The sequence below is a fragment of the Hyaena hyaena genome, unplaced genomic scaffold, assembly GCF_003009895.1.
Source record: "Hyaena hyaena isolate Hyena2069 unplaced genomic scaffold, ASM300989v1 scaffold_650, whole genome shotgun sequence".
Lineage (NCBI taxonomy): Eukaryota > Metazoa > Chordata > Mammalia > Carnivora > Hyaenidae > Hyaena > Hyaena hyaena.
This window is the reverse complement of record NW_024081283.1, coordinates 244,471-265,206: the sequence shown is the minus strand read 5'-3', so window position 1 is coordinate 265,206 and position 20,736 is coordinate 244,471. Positions and strand designations below refer to the sequence as shown.

At 59.8% G+C, this 20,736-nt stretch overlaps 1 protein-coding gene across 2 annotated transcripts; it reads left to right on the top strand.

Annotated features, from left to right (window-relative positions):
* The first annotated feature begins 173 nt into the window (after window positions 1–173).
* On the top strand, window positions 174–20,680 carry OBSL1 (obscurin like cytoskeletal adaptor 1). Of its 2 annotated transcripts, XM_039216670.1 has the most exons (21): window positions 174–1,231; window positions 3,831–4,100; window positions 4,186–4,437; window positions 4,605–4,907; window positions 5,086–5,382; window positions 6,659–6,931; window positions 8,066–8,338; window positions 9,074–9,346; window positions 12,203–12,475; window positions 13,220–13,495; window positions 13,573–13,860; window positions 14,045–14,320; window positions 14,924–15,193; window positions 15,343–15,615; window positions 16,605–16,871; window positions 17,753–17,865; window positions 18,387–18,543; window positions 18,715–18,876; window positions 19,191–19,295; window positions 19,606–19,875; window positions 20,563–20,680. In XM_039216670.1, exons 1-21 carry the CDS (start codon window positions 220–222, stop codon window positions 20,568–20,570), a joined length of 5,691 nt encoding a protein of 1,896 aa, XP_039072601.1. In that variant the 5' UTR covers window positions 174–219; the 3' UTR covers window positions 20,571–20,680. The 2 variants fall into 2 exon arrangements, with proteins under 2 accessions (XP_039072601.1, XP_039072602.1); XM_039216671.1 differs by lacking the exons at window positions 12,203–12,475; window positions 13,220–13,495; window positions 13,573–13,860; ... (8 more) ...; window positions 19,606–19,875; window positions 20,563–20,680 and adding an exon at window positions 9,763–10,072 and having other exon boundaries at window positions 180–1,231.
* Window positions 20,681–20,736: the final 56 nt, after the last annotated feature.

Below are 20,736 nucleotides of genomic sequence, written 5' to 3'. Positions count from 1 at the left end.
ATCGCCGCCGCCGCCGAGCCGCAGCTCCGGGCCGAGGGTAAGGAGGCGAGCCGGGCGCGGGCGGCTGGGGGGAGAGCTCCGCGGATCCTCGCCGCCCCCGGCCCCAGACGCGCCTCCCTCGCGGGCTCCCCTCGCCGCTCCCCGCCCCCTCCCCAACCCCCGGCCTCCGCGCGCCCGCCGCCCGCCCTTCCCCCGCGCCGCTGCGGGCCGGCCGCCGCGATGAAGGCGGGCTCGGGGGATCAGGGGAGCCCCCCGTGCTTCCTGCGCTTCCCGCGGCCCGTGCGGGTGGTAAGTGGCGCCGAGGCCGAGCTCAAGTGCGTGGTCCTGGGAGAGCCGCCGCCTATCGTCGTGTGGGAGAAGGGCGGCCAGCAGCTGGCGGCCTCCGAGCGCCTGAGCTTCCCGGTGGACGGCGCCGAGCACGGCCTGCTGCTGAGCGGCGCGCTGCCCACGGATGCGGGGGTCTACGTGTGCCGCGCGCGCAACGCGGCCGGAGAGGCCTACGCGGCGGCCGCCGTCACCGTGCTGGAGCCGCCGGCCCCTGAGCCCGACCCCCAGCCCGCCGAGCGCCCGCTGCCTCCTCCCGGGGCGGGGGAGGGCGCCCCGGTGTTCCTGGCGGGGCCCCGGTCCCAGTGGGTGCTGCGGGGGGAGCAGGTGGTCCTGACGTGCCAGGTGGGGGGCCTCCCCGCGCCCGCGCTCTACTGGGAGAAGGACGGGATGGCCCTGGACGAAGTGTGGGACAGCGGCCACTTCTTGCTGGAGCCCGGCCGTGCCGAGAGCGGCCCCGGCGTGAGCCTCGCGCTGCGCATCCTGGCCGCGCGGCTGCCGGACTCGGGTGTCTACGTGTGCCACGCCCGCAACGCGCACGGCCACGCGCAGGCCGGCGCGCTGCTGCAGGTGCACCAGCCCCCCGAGAGCCCGCCCGAGGACCCCGATGAGGCCCCCAAGCCCGTCGTGGAGCCGCTCAAGTGCGCGCCCAAGACCTTCTGGGTGAACGAAGGCAAGCACGCCAAGTTCCGCTGCTACGTGATGGGCAAGCCCGAGCCCGAGATCGAATGGCACTGGGAGGGCCGCCCGCTGCTCTCCGACCGCCGCCGCCTCATGTACCGCGACCGCGACGGCGGCTTTGTGCTCAAGGTGCTCTACTGCCAGGCCAAGGACCGCGGGCTCTACGTGTGCGCAGCGCGCAACTCGGCGGGCCAGACTCTCAGCGCGGTGCAGCTGCACGTCAAAGGTACTGCGGCACCTCGGGGCTGTCCGAGCCCGGGAGAGGGGCCTTCAGCGCTGCCGGGGAGCCGGTAGGGGGAGAGGAGGCGGACTAATAACATACCATTACCTGCCCGCCTCCACCTCCCACCCCCCAGGGATTCGGATTTAGTAGGTCTCCAGGGTACCCAGAAACTTCTTAGCAAACTTCCTAAGTGATTCTGAGGCCTTGGTGGAAAATCAGCCTTTGATAAACCGCTTTAAGGAGTGATTGCTGTACCAACCAAGAGGGAGTACTTCTAGTCCAGTGGATTTCATCCTTTTTTGTTTTACCCCCCTTCCCTCAGTGGAAATCCCACGTGGGGCCCCAATGTCTGAGACTGATGTAAGGAACATTTTATGGGTATACGTTTCTAGGTGCAGATTTGTAACTATCGTGAGAACAAGGGTAAGACAAGGCCGCATTCACGACTGGGTCTAGTCTGTGAGTCCTGGGGGAAAGTCTGGCTGCAGGCGACACATGGAGAAACTCCTGATTCACACCAAAGGTAGACTTGAGGGAGGGGGGAAAAATGCCCTTTCAGGAGACTGCTTTCCTGTTTTGAAGGAAGAGGAAGGTGAAGGAGAGGAAATTTCCATTTCGAAGCTGAGTCACCAACGGTATCTAATAACATTAGACACGTTGCTCATATAAACAGAAAACTCAGAGGGGGAAAAAGCACCCCAAATTCCCACTGGAAGGTAAAGCTCTCCAGAATAGGGGTTCCTCGAAACTCGAGGGATTGTACCTTCCCTAGCTATTACTCAACTTGTCCCCTCAGAGTAGGAAAAGTGGGCAAATTTCCTGAGCCGTGCTGTGGCACCTGTGTTTCGGTGGTGAGGTCTGATGTGCACAGACTGCACTAAGGCCATCAGGAAAGAAAAGCCCAATGGGAAGCTCTGTCTTCCAGAGGTGCAGGACAAGCATGCTTCTCCAGCGGCCTGATAAACCCGTTGGTTGTTTCTGTCATCGTGCTTTCTTTTTATAAAATGCAGTTTTTTGCTTTTTAAATTTTTTTTAACATTGATTAATTTTTGAGAGACAGAGTGTGAGTAGGGGAGGGGCAGAGACAGAGGGAGATGCAGAATCAGAAGCAGGCTCCAGGCTCTGAGCTGTCAGCACAGAGCCTGACATGGGGCTTGAACTCACCAACCATGAGATCATGACTTGAGCTGAAGTCAGACGTTTAACTGACTGAGCCACCCAGGCGCCCCTGTAAAATGAAGTTCTGACAATGACTTTTTTTTTTTTTTTTAGTGTTCATTTATTTTTGAGAGAGAGAGACAGAGTGCAAGTGGGGAGGGACAGAAAGAGAGAGGGAGACACAGGATCTGAAGCAGGCTCTACGCTCTGAGCTGTCAGCACAGAGCCCGATGCAGGGCTTGAACTCAGGAACCGCGTGATCATGACCTGAGCCAAAGTCCAACACTTAATGGACTGAGCCACCCTGGTGCCCCTGAAAATGACTATTTTACGTTTTAAGTTTTATTTATTTCTTTATTTTGAGAGAGAGCGCAGGCACTCATGCACCAGGAAGGGAAGGGGAAGAGAGAATCCCAAACAGGCTCCACACTGTCACCCGACACAGGGCTCGAACTCACAAACCGTGAGACCATGACCCCAGCCAAAGTCAAGAGTCAGACACTCAACTGACTGAGCCACCCAGGCGCCCCTGTTTCTTTAAGTTTTAATCGTGCTTTAAAAAAAATCATTTTGTTTTTTTTTATTTTTTTCATCATGATAATTGCACCCTTTAATCTCCATCCCCTATTCCCCCCACCTACCTCCCCTCTGCTAACCATCAGTTTGTTCCCTATAGTTAAGAGTCTGTTTCTTGGTTTATCTCCCTTTTTTAATTTTTTTCCTTTGTTCTGTCTCTTAAATTCCACATATGAGTGAGGTCATATGATATTTGTTTTTTTGGGTTTTTTAAAAAATGTTTTATTTATTTTTGAGAGAGAGATAGAAACAGAGTGAGCAGGGGAGGGTCAGAGAGAGAGGGATTTACCGAATCCGAAGACAGGCTCCAGGCTCTGAGCAAGCTGTCAGCACAGAGCCCGACGTGGGGCTCGAACCCACGAACTGTGAGATCATGACCTGAGCCGAAGTCAGACTCTTAACCGACTGAGCCTTTGTTTATCTCTGACTGACTTCTTTCCCTCGGCATTATACGCTCTAGCTCTAGCTAGAGTGAAAACGACTAAAGGTCTTTAAAAATGAAATTCAGCTCAGCCCCTTGCAGAGTTTGTGTAGTGCCTCTGACGGACCCCAGGGAACAGCTGGGGAAATCACCAATGTAGCCCAAGCCCTTCCATCCCTTTCCCCACTTGAAAGTCAGGAAACTGAGGCCCACAATCATGAAAATGGCCTTGCTTGAGGTGACATGGCTGATGAGTGTCAGGGTCAGGTGAGAATTTGGGCTGCCGGACTTCTCTTCTGGTGGATTTTCTGTGATTCGGGAATACCTGCTGGCCATGGGAGAAAAATGGCAGGAGCTGACTCGGGTTCGGGCAGTTGCTAATGCAGGGAGTCCTTCCCCTGGTCTGGCTCTCTCCAGAACCTTCTCCTATCTCTCCCCTCCCCACAGAGCCCCGCCTGCGCTTCACCAGGCCCCTGCAGGATGTGGAGGGCCGGGAGCATGGGATTGTCGTGCTGGAGTGTAAAGTGCCCAACTCCCGCATCCCCACGGCCTGGTTCCGTGAGGACCAGCGCCTGCTGCCCTGCCGCAAGTACGAGCAGATCGAGGAGGGTGCCGTCCGGCGCCTCATCATCCACAGGCTGAAGGCAGACGACGATGGCGTCTACCTGTGCGAGATGCGGGGCCGGGTGCGCACGGTGGCCAACGTGACAGTCAAAGGTGGGCTGGCCAGTGGGAGGGGGCCGAGGCTGAGACAGGCGGCTGTCCAGACCCCAGGCCCAGCGAGTCCCCATCTGTGTCTCAGGGCCCATCCTGAAGCGGCTGCCTCGGAAGCTCGACGTCCTGGAGGGAGAGAATGCGGTGCTGCTGGTGGAGACCCAAGACGCCGGGGTCGAGGGGCGCTGGAGCCGCGATGGGGAGGACTTACCAGCCATCTGCCAGAGCAGCTCTGGCCGCATGCACGCCCTGGTCCTCCCAGGGGTCACCCGAGAAGATGCCGGCGAGGTCACCTTTAGCCTGGGCAACTCACGCACCACCACCCTGCTCAGAGTCAAATGTGAGGGCAGGAAAGCCCGTGGGCAGACTCCTCGAGGGCCGGATGGCGGGGCCAGGGCAGGAGGGTGACCAGACGCCAGAGTCTGGGGTGGCAGAGCGGGGAATCGAGCAGGGAGGGCTGTGGGAGGCTGGAGCAGGGCTGGAATGCAAACCCTCCCTCGGTCTCAGGCGTCAAGCACAGCCCCCCAGGCCCCCCAGTGTTGGCAGAGATGTTCAAGGGCCAAAAGAACACCGTCCTGCTGACCTGGAAGCCCCCCGAGCCGGCCCCTGAGACGCCCTTCATCTACCGGCTGGAGCGACAGGAGGTGGGCTCCGAAGACTGGATCCAGTGCTTCAGCATCGAGAAGGCCGGAGCCGTGGAGGTCCCGGGGGACTGCGTGCCCTCCGAGGGCGACTACCGCTTCCGCGTCTGCACGGTCAGCGAGCACGGCCGTAGTCCCCACGTTGTGTTCCACGGGACTGCTCACCTCGGTGAGTCAACCCCTCCAGACTCGCCCATTGGTGGCCGTGTCCCCCATCACAGCCGCCTCATCCTTTCTCCTCCCTTCCCCAGCCTTTGGTCCCCGTCACATATTATACCTGCCGCCGGCCACTCCTTGTCCGCTGCCAGCCTTCTGGTTCTGATGGCGGCACTCTGTCCCCATCGCAGTGCCCACAGCTCGCCTGGTGGCCGGTCTGGAGGATGTGCAGGTATACGACGGGGAAGATGCGGTCTTCTCCCTGGATCTTTCCACCATCATCCAGGGCACCTGGTTCCTTAACGGGGAAGAGCTCAAGAGTAACGAGGCGGAGGGCCAGGTGGAGCCTGGGGCCTTGCGATACCGTATAGAGCAGAAAGGCCCGCAGCACAGACTCCTCCTGCAGGCCGTCAGGCACCAGCACAGCGGGGCCCTGGTGGGCTTCAGCTGCCCCGGCGTGCAGGACTCGGCTGCCCTCACCATCCAAGGTTGGTGCTTGTGGGGACCAGGGAGGATGCAGAAGTCCTTGGTGGGCTCAGATGGAGGGCTCAGTGGTCCAGAAGGCCAATTTCCGCCTACGTACAATGTATAGGGAACTCTTTGTTACCTTCATCAGCATCATAGTCAAATTCTCTGGAGTCAAATAGAATTCTATTGCGGAATTCTATTACGTTTGTTATCTGAGAGGCATGGCGTCTGGGCCCCTAGTCCGTGACTGCTTCCTGCCCTGTCGTGTAATCAATAATATTATCAGAGCAACTTCCTGTGGTGTTGGGCACCATCCCAGTCATTTTACATGCATTGATTAACATGGGTCTCTCAACAGCCCTTATAAGATAGGTTCTTTTTTTTTTAAATTTCTTTAATGTTTACTTTTTAATATACAGAGCACAAGTGGGGAGGGGCAGAGAGAGATAGAGGGAGACACAGAATCCAAAGCAGGCTCCAGGCTCTGAGCTGTCAAGCCCAGAGCCTGAGGCGGGGCTCGAACTCACAAACCATGAGACCATGACCTGAGCCGAAGTCAGCTGCTTAACCAACTGAGCCACCCAGGTGCCCCAAGATAGGTTCTTTTGTGAGCCCATATTACACATGGAGAAACTGAGCCACAGAGGGGTTAAGTGACTCTCCCAGAGTCACCGAACAAATGAGTGCTGGTGCTGGGTTGTGAAAGCCAGGCAGTCTGGCTCCGGAATCACACTGTGCTACCTGCGGAAACCGGGAAGGAAGGGAATAAGGCGTCCCTGAGGAAGACGGTTCGGGGGGGGGGGGTGCGTGTCTGAAAGTGTGGGGGACATGTGGCATTTGCCATCTCATTGTCGCTGGAGTTTGTCAGGCCAGTCAAGGAATTCCTCGGTGGTCAAGCACAGGGCCCGGAGGCGGTCAGCTGCCGGCATCCTAGGAGGGGCCCAGAGTACGAACCAATAACCGGATGGCATTTTCAGAATGCGATCTGGGACCCCAGACTCAGGTTTGCCTGCCGGGAGGGCTGGTTTATAATGCAAATTCCCTGGCCCTTTACAGGCCTGTGCAGGTCTAAGAATTTGCATTTTTCAGTAGACTCCCTAGGAATTCTGTGCACTCAAGCATTGCTCTTGAGAACTGGTGTGTAAGCCCAAAACTAATATTTTTTCAATTCCAACAAACGTGTAGACCCAGCCATTGTCTGGCCTGATGTATCACCCCCCTGCACCAGAGAGGGGTGCCTGTCCCAGGTAGAGCATGACGAGAGTGCTGCCTGTGCCCACACTTCTCCCCACGCAGAGAGCCCGGTGCACATCCTGAGCCCCCAGGGCAAGGAGTCGTTGACCTTCACGACCTCGGAGCGGGTGGTGCTGACCTGTGAGCTCTCCCGGGTGGACTTCCCGGCGTGCTGGTACAAGGATGGGCAGGAGGTAGAGGAGAGCGAGTCGCTGCTGGTGAAGACGGATGGGCGCAAACACCGCCTGATCCTGCCGGCCGCCGAAGTCCGAGACAGTGGCGAGTTTGAGTGCAGAACAGAAGGTATCTCGGCCTTCTTCAGCGTCACCGTCCAAGGTCAGCAACTATGGTGGTCTGCGGCTGAGGTTGACTCCGGGGAGCCATGCAAGCCCTGCCCCTGGTCTGCCTGCTTGGGGGTCCCTTCCAGGGAGAGCCTAGGGGGCCAGGGGACATGTTCTCAAATGATTTCTGTATTTGCTTCTTAATCCTTCCGTGCACCAACACCCTCCTGCGTACTTGCCCTCCACATGCCCTGGGCTAGGGAGATGGTGGGGAATGGAAGTCCGATTAAGGGAAGGAGACACATGTGCTAACGTTTATTGAGCACCTGCCACGAACCGAGCATTATGAGAAATGCTTGAAATATATAGCGTGTCGTGTAATCTTCCCAACTGGATGAGAAGCCTTAGAGCTTGAACACACAGATGAAGAAACTGAGGCTCAGAGAGGTTATGTGACTTACCCATCATCACACAGCCGTAGCTGGGTTCACACCCAGGTCTGTGCTTACCCTCTTGGCCCAGGTAGTCAGGGTCGAAGGGAAGCTTTATGAGCAGTGGCCCAGTGGTTCTCAAGCCAGTCCATGTTCTGGCTGCTTCAGAACCAGCTGGGAAGCTTGTTATCAGTGCATACGCCCAGGCCCCCAGCTCTCCAGCGCCAGACTATCCAGGGGAGAGCCTGGGGATCCACTCTGGGAGGGCAGCTTGGGAACCATTGATTCAGCTCAGCTCGCTTTGAGTGGACTTCCTGTTTCAACCCCATTGCAAGGAGGCCCTGTAACTGCTGCCCACGTGCACCCAGCGACAGGGAATGTACTACCTGTAGAGAGCAGCTGTCTCACTGTGGCATCTAAGTCGGTCCCACTTCCTGCCCCGCCTGGGGCCTGTACTCCGGGGGCTCCCTTGTAAAAACAGCGGCAAGCATAGCCCCAGTGTGGCCCATGATACTAACCTCCTCTCAGCCTAGGCAAAGGCTGGCTGTGCCTCTCCCTCCCCCGTGTCCCCGCCCAGCCACCCCCGATCCTGTGGGGACCCACAGCACACAAAGGTGCCCCAGGGTCTCCGTTGCCTCACCCGCCATGCCGTCATTGCTTCGGACCACCCTGCACAGCATGGCCTGAACCCTCCCAGTGTCCCCTGGGGAGGAAACTCTCTCCCCATGTGTGACCGTGTCTTGTCTGCTTCCCACCAGACCCCCCGGTGCATATCCTGGACCCCCAGGAGCACGTGTTTGTGCATGCCATTACCTCCGAGTGTGTCATGCTGACCTGTGAGGTGGACCGAGAGGATGCGCCCGTGCGCTGGTACAAGGATGGGCAGGAGGTGGAGGAGAGTGACTTCGTGGTGCTGGAGAAGGAAGGGCCGCACCGCCGGCTGGTGCTGCCTGCTGCCCAGCCCGCCGACGGGGGCGAGTTTCAGTGCGTCGCTGGAGATGAGCGCGCCTACTTCACCGTCACCATCACAGGTGCGGGGACGGGCAGGCCCGTGTGACGCCACCTGGCAGCTGTCACACTCTCCCCGCCGGCCCACTGTTCCCAGGCCCTTTTCCCTCCCTTCCCAGCTGATCGCATGCCCCTCCTCCGTCTGCATCCTGGGATTCGGTCACCCACCAGAAATGCATTGTCATAAACACTGGTCAGGGCTCCACGTGTCACAGGGAACCTCTGCCCCTTTCCATTCTCTGGTGAAGGAGAACCTTTAGGGAATGCAGAGCTCTCCTGCGGGCCCGGGTCTAGGGCAGGTGAGCCCTCACACCAGAGGGGTCGGAAGATCTCAAATACGGGAGACCCTGGTTCTACCCGGGCACCTAACCCACCTCTTCCCAGCCCCACTTTACATGCTGCCCCTGCCCCAACCCAGACAGCGCAGAACATTTCTATAGCAAAGGCTGACACCAAGGTCCCAACGGTGCCACCGCGCCTGTGATGTGCTTTGGCGACTGTAGTTGTGTCTCCAGATGGGTGTGGCTGTCCCAGCAGCTAAGACACCGAATCCGAAGGAAGACTCTCTTTTTTTTTTTCTTTTTTTCTTTTTTCCTTTTCTTTCTCTTTTTTTATTGTGATGACCCCTGGGCATTAGATGTAAGTGGGAGGGCTCTCTTCTTCAACACGTGGCTCGCTTCCAGGAGGAGGGAACAGGCATGGATCAGGAAGGGCAGCTGGGCACATGGCTCCCAGCTATGACTGTCCCTGTCCTGCAGATGTCTCCTCGTGGATCGTGTACCCCAGTGGCAAGGTGTACGTGGCAGCCGTGCGCTTGGAGCGTGTGGTGCTGACCTGTGAGCTATGCCGCCCGTGGGCTGAGGTGCGCTGGACCAAGGACGGTGAAGAGGTGGTGGAGAGCCCCGCGTTGCTCTTGCAGAAGGAGGACACCGTCCGCCGCCTGGTGTTGCCCGCCGTCCAGCTGGAGGACTCCGGCGAGTACTTGTGTGAAATCGATGATGAGTCGGCCTCCTTCACCGTCACTGTCACAGGTGTGGGTTCACCCCAGCTGCCCGGGGTCACCAGAAGACAGTCCTGAGCCCTTGGGGGAGCTGGCCACCTACTCCCTAGTTAGCACACTGGGGAGGAGGGACGGGGGGGTGGGCTGCAGGTGGATGTGCCAAGGCTTCCCGGAAGACCCCAGGGCCCTGATTCTCAAGTAAGCAGGCTCCTCCCCAGCACCAGGGCCAGGAAGAGCGGTGCTCCACTGGCTCATTTACTGGGCGCTTCCCACATGCCACCAGACCCCGAGCCAGGTGCTGCAGGTAACTGCTGCGTGAAGCGCGCACCGTCTGCGTTCTCAGAGAGCTTCCGGTCTAGCGGGGGATGCAGCTGTTAACCACAGGTCGCAAACGGGCAGTCCGTAGGGCTCCACGCAGCCCACAGATGTGTTTTGTTTGGCCCGCAGAGTCTTACCAAAGTCAGGACAGTTCACATAACAATCCGGAGTTATGCGTCCTCTTGAAAAAGCCGAAGACCCGGCGGCTCTGGTCTCGATTCCCCACATGGCGACGAACAGCTGGTGCTGAGTAGCAGCCGACCCGCACTGTGGGGGGGAGGCGGGGGGCATTCCCTTGCCCTGCCCACGCTGCTGTTCCTCTCTGCCTCTCCCCACACCGCTTCAGCCACTCACCTTACTACCTACCTGGCCCGTGGGGGCATTTGAGTTTGCGACCCCTGTGTTAAACCAATAAATACACAAATAAATGTACAGTCAACACGTTGTGACAAGTGATGTGAAGGAGCAGAGGGCCGGAGAGAGAACAGGAGAGGCACGGAGGGCTGTGGGAGACAGTCACCGCGCCCCCAGCCCCACACACACCCCCAGGCAAGCAGACAGACATGCCCACTTCCCTCCAGGAGTGCACAGCCTCCGGCAAAGCCAGACACGTTAGAGGGTTTCAGAAGGTCGGATTGTCCAGTGTTGTGACAGAGGTACAGAGGGAGCTCGAGGCTGGGGGTTTGCTAACCTTGTCGGCCGGCAGAAAGTGCCTTCAGACCGGATACTTGGGGGCAGGGGCCGAGTAAGCTAAGTGGGGTCAGGTTCGGGCTGGAGGTAGAGGGAAGAAGGTTCAGAGCTGGAAAAGCACGTGACGGTGGTTCAGTGTGGACAGCACAGGGCTGTAGGCCACAGCGCCAGTCCTGGTGTGGATGTGCGGCTTGGGGGAAGTGACGGGGGTGGGGGGGTTCGCAGGGCCTGGCAGCTCTGGGTGGCACAGAAGAACCATGCTGGCTGCACTGGCACCGCCTTGTTGCCCTGTCTTCCGCTCTGCCCCAGCGGTGATGCCTCAATCCGGGCTGAGCTGCCTAGGTGTCCCACCCCCCCACCGCACGACTCCTTGCACCATGCATAGTGCAGCCTGGCACACACAAGCCCCAGAGCCACAGAGGCCTTTCTGTGCATCTTTTCTCCTGTAGGGACCCTTTCAAGCTCTTCGGCCCCACACCGGCCCCCGGTCAGACACAACGGCAGCCACACACCTTTCAGCCCACATCTGGCCTCCCCACAAAACACCAGATTCTTCACAGAGAAGTTCACACAAGCACCACCCGGGCTCTGGGCCAGGGGTAATCAACCCTGATGCCAAGCCGAGGTCCCGCAGCTGTGCAGACACCCCAGTACTGTCACGGCACCTTGTCCCCACCCGGCTGCTCCCGTCACCTCCCCCGTTCCTCAGGCAGGGGTAGATCTCGCGCTGCAATCTACCAGGCTTGCTGGACCCCAGAGAACCAGCCTGCATTCTTTAGGGAGGTGGGCTGTGGAGGCAGAGGACTTGAGTGTGTGCTGGTGAGCACGTCTGCCCATGCGCACCTCTGCAAAAACAGTGGGACCGGGAAGCTAGCAGTTCCTGAGGTTAGCCACGAGGTGGCTGCATGTTAAAGGAGCTCGAAAGTGTCTTGGAAACTAGAAGATTCTGGGAGCCGGTCAGGGTGCATGGGAGCATGGCGAGGCTCCGACTCAGTGCATCAGTCACCTCCAGTGTTGACATAGGTCCTTTCCTGTGGAGGAGTGACCACTTTGGAGCAGTTGGAGATGAATTCCCAGCATCAGCACTTAGCATCCCTAGGGAACTCAGACAGGTGTTGGCAACTCTTAGGCCCAGATGCAAAAATCATTACTGAGGGCTGCAAGCCTTGGCTTTCAATGCCTTACCAATGCTCACAGAGCCTGAGCCTCCCTTTAACAGATGGTGGTTCTTCCTTGAGCCCTCGAGTACACGTACCCAGCTGTGACCTTAAAGAGATGAGTTCATCACTCTTTGCCTCGGTTTCTTCATCTGGAAAACAAGGATAGAATGATACCTACTTCTTAGGGGTGCTGTGAGGGTTCAATGTGCACAGTGCTTAGGGCTGTTCCTGGACCCTCAGGAAATAGTATAGAAGCATTTGCTGTTACAGATCTACGATCCTTTATTCGCAATTCTGAAATCCAAAAAAACCTCTCAAAATCAAAAGTCGTTTTGTAAGTTTGGTCTTCAAAGTCATTTCAGTAAAACCTGACCTTGACTGCTGTGAAACCACTTCTGCTCTTTAATTACCTTGCTTAGAGTGAGTGTATGTTACACTGTGAATGTTAGTGTGGTTGGTGGGAGGGTGGGGTGCCCCAGTGGGGGCTAAGGGTTCGAGGCAGGTATGTGATATATAATAAATGCACCGTTTTTTCTGGGATCTGAAACATTCTGGATTCACACCTCTGGCCCCAGGGATTTCAGAGGGTAGACTGTGGACCTGTTATTCCTCGTTATTATTATCCTTCTCACTCTTACTGTTGTGAGCGACAGGAACCTCGTGCTGCCAGGGAGGCTGGCAGTGAGTTTGTGACGGCCTGTGATTGCCCCACTCTGCAGAGCCCCCAGTGTGCATCATACACCCCCGGGATGAGGTGACCTTGATCGCCGTGAGCCTGGAGTGTGTGGTGCTGATGTGTGAGCTGTCACGGGAGGACGCCCCCGTGCGCTGGTACAAGGATGGGCTGGAGGTGGAGGAGAGCGAGGCCCTGGTGCTGGAGAGTGACGGGCCACACCGCCGCCTGGTTCTGCCTGCGGCCCAGCCAGAGCAGGGGGGCGAGTTCGTGTGTGACGCCGGAGATGACTCAGCCTTCTTCACTGTCACCGTCACAGGTGGGCACCGTGGGGAGCTAGGGAGGGAGAAGGCCGAGGGACAGACACCCAACTTCTCACTTCCTGCTTCTTAAGGGCGCCCACCTGCCCCACACAGCCTGCCCCTCCCCCAGACTCTTCATTCTCAGCCATCAGAGAGCCCTGGCTTGCCCAGATCAGGCCAAGATAGTGCCTAGAGAGAGCCCAGCAGTTAGGAGCATTCATTCATTCATTCATTCATCAAATATTTATTGAGCAACTACTATGCGCTCAGCTCTGTTCTGGGGATAGGGCTAGCGTAGCAAGCCAGTAAGAGAACACCTCCAGCCTTTGTGGAGCTCAGATTCTAGTGAGGACAGACAGACAGCCAGTAGGTGATGATAAGTACATCAGAGGTGAAATGGAGAAAGAGCATACGGAGTGGAGGCATGGTAGTATGGGGCGTGCATTGGGGTCACATCAGTCTGGGTCTGTCTGTCTATCCATGGGACCTTGGACAAATCACTTTCCTCTAAAGAGGCTTCAAGTCCTTATCTGTAAAGTGAAACCAACGTCAATGCCATTCTCGGGAGTGTCAGTAGTAGCTGCGAAAGGAGCTGCTGTGTGCTTAGCACAGCACCGGGCATACAATAGGTGCCCCCAGATGGTAGCCATACCAGTCCCGAGAACTGCTCTGGAAAAGAGACAGTGCTGAGAAGCCAGTGTGAGCGGGTGGGGGCCTTGCTGGCTGGGCCTGAGTCCCTTTCCCCTCTGTCTGTCTGCCAGCCCCGCCAGAGAGGATCGTGCACCCGGCAGCTCGCTCCCTGGACCTGCAGTTCGGGGCTCCGGGGCGCGTGGAGCTGCGCTGCGAGGTGGCCCCTGCCGGGTCCCAGGTGCGCTGGTACAAAGACGGGCTGGAGGTGGACGTGTCAGACTCACTGCAGCTGGGGGCCGAGGGGCCAGCTCGCACCCTGACCCTGCCCCACGCCCAGCCCGAGGACGCCGGGGAGTATGTGTGCGAGACTCGTGACGAAGCTGTCACCTTCAGCGTCAGCCTGGCTGGTGAGTGCCTCCTGCCAGCCCGGCTGCGGGAGGCGGCAGTAAGCCCGAGCTGACGTGCTCTTCCTCTCTCTGTCCAGAGGCCCCCATCCAGTTCCTTGCCCCAGAGGCAGCCCCTGCCCCGCTCCGTGTGGCCCCTGGGGAGCCAGTGGTGCTGAGCTGCGAGCTGTCCCGGGCTAGTGCCCCGGTCTTCTGGAGTCACAACGGGAGGCCGGTGCAGGAGTGCGAGGGCCTGGAACTCCATGCCGAGGGCCCCCGCCGCACCCTCTGCATCCGGGCTGCAGACCTGGCCCACGCAGGCCTCTACACCTGCCAGTCCGGGACAGCCCCGGGGGCCCCCAGCCTCCGCTTCACCGTCCAAGTGGCCGGTAAGTATGGCCTGAGCAGAAAGCCTGAGAGGGTCGCACCCCCAGACCCATATGAACTTCCCCGCCTCTCCAGCATGCCCTGTCCATCCCTCACCCGCCTCTCTGGGCATCTCGCTTCCCACTGCCCTCCCCGCAGCCCTCGGGCCTCTCCCCCACCCAGTGACCCCCAGCTCTGACCCCACAGAGCCCCCCGTGCGGGTGGTGGCCCCTGAGGCAGCCCAGACAAGGGTTCGCGGCACCCCAGGCGGGGACCTAGAGCTGGTGGTGTGCCTCTCCGGGCCCGGGGGCCCTGTGCGCTGGTACAAGGACGGGGAGCGACTGGCAAGCCAGGGGCGGGTGCTGCTGGAGCAGGCCGGGGCGAGGCAGGTGCTGCGGGTGCGGGGGGCACGGAGCTGGGACGCTGGGGAGTACCTGTGCGACACGCCCCAGGACAGCCGCATCTTCCTCGTCAGCGTGGAAGGTAACAGTGCACCCCTCACTCCCTGTGGGCCCTGTCACCCCAAAGACCACACCTCTGCACCATTCTGGGACTCCTTCATCCCCGGCTCCCTCCTTGCTGCCTCTGGCTCTAAGCAATGCATGCACAGCTAGGACACGGATGGGGGTTCAGGAGCCCTTTATATAGGAGGAGGCATAACCCAGTGGTTAAAAGCAGGGGCTTTGGGGTCACCTCGCCCAGGTTCCAATCTGGGTTCCGCGTGTCAGTTGTGTGTGACACTGGCATGTTGCTTCACCTGTCTGAGCCCCAGCTCTGAAGGTTGGTGGGGGGGGGGGTGGGAGATGGTGCTGGTCTTATAGGGCTGTTGTGACAGTTAAATGAGATAAATAGGGTCTGTGGTAAATTATCTGTTAGGGAGTCAGAGAAATAGGGAGCCAGGCCGGGATTGAGAGGACACAGCTAGGAGCAGCAGGGAGCTGGGACCTTGTCCTCTGAGACCCCCCCGTGGTCCTCAGCAAAGCTCTTTCCGATAACTGGGAGATGAGAACCTGTACCCCAGGAGAGCATGGAAAGGAGGGAGAGGGAAAGACACAGCCCATCTCACTGCCTCACCCCATCCCCCAGAGCCACCCCTGGCGAAGCTGGTCTCCGAGCTGACGCCACTAACCGTCCATGAGGGCGATGACGCCACGTTCCGGTGTGAGGTCTCCCCACCAGACGCTGATGTCACCTGGCTCCGCAATGGGGCCGCTGTCACTCCGGGGCCCCAGCTAGAGATGGCCCAGAATGGTTCAAGCCGCACGCTAACGGTGCGACGCTGTCAGCTGGACGATGCAGGGACTGTGACCGCCCGAGCGGGGAGCACAGCCTCAAGTGCCCGGCTCCACGTTCGAGGTTCGGGCCCGATGGGGAGGCAGGGGTCTTTGTCTCCTGTACCTGTTCTCCCAACCCCAGCTCTAGTGGCCTTGTCCCTCTGCCCAGGGACAGGCAGATGATGACCCCCGGCTCACCGGTTCCATGAACCCCGCCCCCTTCCTCCCCAGAAACTGAGCTGCTGTTCCTGCGGCGGCTGCAAGATGTGCGGGCAGAAGAAGGGCAGGACGTGTGCCTTGAAGTGGAGACCGGTCGAGTGGGCGCAGCAGGCGCCGTGCGCTGGGTACGAGGTGGGGAACCCTTACCCCACGACTCTCGCCTGTCCGTGGCCCAGGACGGCCACATCTACCGCCTCTTCATCCACGGCGTCGTCCTGGCTGACCAGGGCACCTACGGCTGTGAGAGCCACCACGATCGCACCCTGGCCAGGCTCAGCGTGAGGCGTGAGTGCCCTGTCTTCTCCTAACATGTCGCACCGCCCCGTGGCACAGCCTTTCCTGGCTGGCCCAGGGCCCCTCAGATCCCCCACCAAAGTGCCCCTTGCCACGGAGGCGAGTCAGCCCCGGCTGGCCTCCGGAAGTGTGACCTGAAGCAGCCTGCCCAAAGCAAAACTTTTCATTTTCTAGTGTTTTCTATCGACCCTAGGAGTCCGTGTGGATTTTGCATTCCATTTCCTGTGTCCCGGTTGGCTTTGCTGTAACCATAAATGTTATCCTCCGGAAACACTTGCCGTGTGGATCCCTCAGTCACGTGCCCCGGGCTACACACCCTCCCCGCCCCAAGCCAGAGCTTTCTATTAGCTGCAAGACCTCACGCAAGTTACTTCATCTCTCTGAGCCAAGTCTTCTTAAGAATGGGGCTGATTCGTACTTCAAGGGTCTTCAGGAACATTAGCTGAGATAACGTGAAAAATGCCCACTCGGAGCTTGGGAAACAGTTGCTGCTGCTGCTATGTAGTCTCTTCTAATTTATTTCATTCATTGAATCACAATAAACCCATGTCTTAATGCTATTCACCCTGTAAAGTTGGAGAAACTAAGGCCCAGAGAGGTCGAACAGTTTGCCAAAGGTCACACAGCACACAAACCATGTGGCAGAGCTAGGGTCTAATCCCAGTGTGTCTGACTCCGGTTCCTGTGCTCCTTCCAGTGTCACAGCACCCCTCACCCAGACTCCTCAACCCTCTAACCACAACTCTCTTTCACGTGTGCCCTCTCCAAAGCGCCCCCCTCACCAACCCCGCCCAGTTGGCCTTCTGTACTCCTTTCTCCCTGACCCTGGTTCTGGGCTTCTTTCCACAGGGGCTCATATTGGGTGTTAGCGGTGGTACAGGCAGGGCCGAGGGCTGTGCGAACCCTCAAAACCCCTGCCCAGAGCCAGAGTCTTCATGCTCCTTCTCTCCCCGTCTCCCCCCCACCCCACCCCCCACCAGCAAGGCAGCTAAGGGTGCTGCGGCCTCTGGAGGATGTGACCATCACTGAGGGGGGCAGTGCCACCTTCCAGGTGGAGCTGTCCCAGGAGGGTGTGACCGGGGAGTGGGCCCGAGGTGGAGTCCGGCTGCAGCCGGGGCCCAAGTGCCACATGCATGCAGAGAGCCACACTCACCGTCTGGTGCTCAGCGGCCTGGGCCCAGCCGACTCGGGCTGCATCTCCTTCACGGCGGACTCCCTGCGCTGCGCAGCCAGACTTACCGTGAGAGGTGTGCGTTCTGGGCCCACTGCTTGCCTGCTGATGGCCCGGGGTGTGATTCCACTGATCCCCCTCCCCGTGTGGCCCCCCCGCACTGACCATGCCTGTCGGAGTGTGCCTCCCCTGGCTCTTTGGCCTTGTGTGGCCCCTGAGACTGCCTCGCTTGAGTTTGGCTCCTCTGACCAATTGGATCCGGCGTGACTCCACTGACCTTCCCAGTCCCTACGAAATACTAACCATGCCACTGTGAGGGTGCTTGTGCCCGAGTGGTCCCTATTGTCTGCCTGCCTGACCAGGGCCCCACTGGCCACTCTGCGTGTGCCCCCCACTGACCACACCTGCTTGCCGTGACCCCTGCCACCTGCCTGAGTGTGCCCTTCTGACCACTTGAGTCCCAGGGACCCACTGACTGCCTGAAGATGACTCGACTAGCAACCCTGCCTCAGTGATCCCCATTTTTCTACCCCCATATTCCCCACTGACCACACCTGGTCTGGAGTCCCTCCCCATTGCTCCTCTGAACCCATCATGTCTCCCAATGGCCAGGGTCACCTGTCCATTCCAGTAAAGTATGGTCCCCACTGACCATGCCTGCCTATAGGTGACTCCACTGGCATCCCTGCTTTGGTCCCCTCCCCCGTGCCCCTGTAACCCCAGCATGTCCCTCCCCCACTGGCCAAGTTAAAGTATGATGCCCCCCAGCTGGCCACTCCTGTCGCCCTGACCCCTGTGGCCCTGTTGTGTCCTCCACTGACTAGCATCCCACTTGGACCACTTGTGTTCCAGCACATCCCCCCTCCCGCCGACGAATAACCTCCACTGACCACCTTCTCTAAATGTGTCCACCACTGACCCTTGTGCCCAAATGTGTCTTCCTTCTCCCACTCCCAGAGGCCCCCGTGACCATTGTGAGGGGGCCACAGGACCTAGAGGTGACCGAGGGAGACACAGCTACATTGGAGTGCGAGCTTTCCCAGGCCTTGGCCGATGTCACCTGGGAGAAGGTCAGAACCCATCCCACCTTGGCATCATAAGGACATAATAATGCCCCAAAGAGAAATAACTAATACTCACTAAACAGATGTGCCTGGCACTGTGCTCAGATTTACTTTACATTTAACCTTCTAATCCTTACAACAGCCCTATAAGTAGGTTTTGCTGTCTCTATGTTCTCTCTAAGGAGCCTGAAGCTCAGGGGGGTGATTCTGCCCAAGGGCAGACAAAAGGGGTCGACCATATTTGAATCCAAGTTCTGGTCCAGAGAGATCAGTACCTGACTTTTGGCTTCCAGTGCCCACGGCACCCGTTTTCAGCCCTAACATCCCCAAAGGTGACATCTTCCCAGTGAGGCTCCTGGCGAGGCCCGGAAGGCCCAGGACAGCCAGATCCCAACCTGAGGGGACAGACAGGCATAAACGCTCTTTGAAACCGCTTGACTTCAACAGAGGGCGCCGCCCTCCCCCGGGGCCGAGGCTGCCTGTGTCCACCCGAATTCAGCCCGACCCTCTGCAAATCTCGCCCCTAGGACGGGCGCCCGCTCACCCCCAGCCCTCGGCTCAGGCTCCAGGCTCTCGGCAAGCGTCGCCTTCTCCAGCTGCGGCGCTGCGGCCCCTTGGACGCCGGGACCTACAGCTGTGCAGCGGGGACGGCTCGCGCCGGGCCCGTCCGCCTGACCGTGCGCGGTGGGTACCGGGCGCTGCCCGGACGGGGCACTGCTGTGGGCGCGGGGGCGGCGGACCGAACTTGCCCCGGACAGGGCTCCAGTGCCTCCCGGGAGTAGGGCGGAGCGTGGGCGTGAGCGGGCCCCGCCCCCTCAGCCCCGCCCCCGCCTCACGCCCCCGGCTCCGCCCCAGAGCGCCTAGTGTCAGTGCTCTCCGAGCTCCGGGCGGTGCGCGCCCGCGAGGGCGACGGCGCCACGTTCGAGTGCACCGTGTCGGAGGTGGAGACCACCGGGAGCTGGGAGCTCGGAGGCCGTCCGCTGAGACCTGGAAGCCGCGTCCGCATCCGACAAGAAGGTCTGGCGGACGTTCTTCCCACTCTGGCCCTTGCTGCCCCGCCCCTGACTCAGGCAAACCCCGCCCTATTAGGATAAGCCCCGCCTCTGGCTCGGGTGAGCCCCGCCCCACAGCCCTAGGAACCTTCGCCCGGTATTTCCCCGGTCCCCAGCTCTGAGCCATCGGTCCTGGACCACTCCTCTTTTCCCGCAATTCCGCCTCCAGCGCACATTTGCCGCGTCCAAACCGACCCGGGGACCCACTCCGGCCCACCTTCATCCCCGAACCCTCCCCTTTGGAGGCTCCGGCCTCGCTAGCGCCTCCCTCACCCCCAGGGAAGAAACATGTTCTGGTGCTGAGCGAGCTGCGCCCGGAGGACGCCGGTGAGGTCCGCTTCCAGGCTGGACCCGCCCAGTCCGTGGCTCAGCTGGAGGTGGAGGGTAAGCAACTGGGGAGGGACGGTTGGGAGTGGGCATCACCTCCCCTCGGGACCGGCAGGCTGGCGGCCGGTCCTGGGAACACTGCCTCCCCACCTCCCTTCCTCGAGGGACTCTTCTCGGGCGGGTCACAGCAGGCAGTGCGTTTCCTGGGGAGGAGGAGACTTTGGGTTAAGGGTACAGAGAGAGGATCGGGCTGGTGCCCGAGACATCTGAGACCACAAGTGGAGCCTGCAGGGAGACGAAAGATGCGTCTCTCCTCCTGGGGGCCCTGCGTGTCCCTATTAACTTAAGCCCTCGTCCTCACCCCCAGCACTACCTCTCCAGATGTGCCGCCGCCCCCCTCGAGAGAAGACGGTTTTGGTCGGCCGCAGGGCGGTGCTGGAGGTGACCGTGTCCCGCTCGGGGGGCCACGTGTGCTGGCTGCGGGAGGGGGTCGAGCTGTGCCCGGGAGACAAGTATGAGCTGCGCAGCCACGGCCCCACCCACAGCCTGGTCATCCGTGACGTGAGACCTGAGGACCAGGGCACCTACTGCTGCCAGGCCGGCCAGGACAGCGCCCACACACGGTTGCTGGTAGAGGGTGAGTGAAGCCGACCCCGCAGAGGTCAGAGGGGCAGGCCGGCTGGCCAGACAGGAGGGGTCGCCGGGAGCTGGTGGGCTGAGACACACCTACCAGAGGTTTTCCAGGACTTGGGATGGCCAGCTGGCTCTGGGGTGTGTTGGAGGTGGGGAGCGGGGGAGGGGCTGAGGGCAGAGGAGAGGAGGGGAGCCCTGTGTTCTCTACAGGAACCATCTGGTTCAGGTCAGCCGTTCCCACCTTTCTATGCCCTTTCCTGTCCCGGCTGCTCACCCTCTCCTGCCTCTGGACTGTGTCTGTCTCTCTTGGATGCCCCATTTGTACCCCAGTTCCTCTCCTTCCTACCTACTGGCCCCTGGTCTATGCCCCACCTTCCCTCACCCCCCCTCCTGCTCTCTGCCCAGCTGGCTTCTGCCCATCTCAGCCAGTCCACATGGGTCTGAGAAGAGGGTGCCTCAGCTAGTGCCATCCCCTTCCTCTTCCACAGAGAGGCTCCGCCCCCCACCTGCATTTCCCACCCCTCACTGGGGGCTGACTCCCATTTTCCTGCCCCCACAGGCAGAGACCCAGAAAGGGTGGGGCAGAGGGTGAGGACCCAGCTCTAACTGCGTGGGTGCCCAGGCTCTGCCAGGGGAGAGGACGGTGGTGCCCACTCTCTCCCCAGCCCCACGCCGAGTCATTCCTCTGCAGGTAGCTAGGAGGACCGAACCAGGCCAGGCAGGTGCCCTCGGACAGCTTGGAAGGCGTGTGCCCGTACCCTGGGCAGGGGTGGGGAGGCAGGGGAACCACAGGTGTTGGGAGACAATAAAGCGGTGCAGTCCTTTTCCCTGGCTCTCCGTGTGATGTAGGAGGGGGGGAACTTGC

What these genes read in the sequence shown, in the direction of transcription:
- OBSL1 (XM_039216670.1), top strand. Translation starts at nt 220, where the DNA reads ATGAAGGCGGGCTCGGGGGATCAGGGGAGCCCCCCGTGCTTCCTGCGC. An exon ending in CCACGGGACTGCTCACCTCG is followed by an intron (nt 4,908 to 5,085) that starts GTGAGTCAACCC and finishes TCCCCATCGCAG; the next exon opens with TGCCCACAGCTCGCCTGGTG. An exon ending in TGCCCGGCTCCACGTTCGAG is followed by an intron (nt 15,194 to 15,342) that starts GTTCGGGCCCGA and finishes CTTCCTCCCCAG; the next exon opens with AAACTGAGCTGCTGTTCCTG.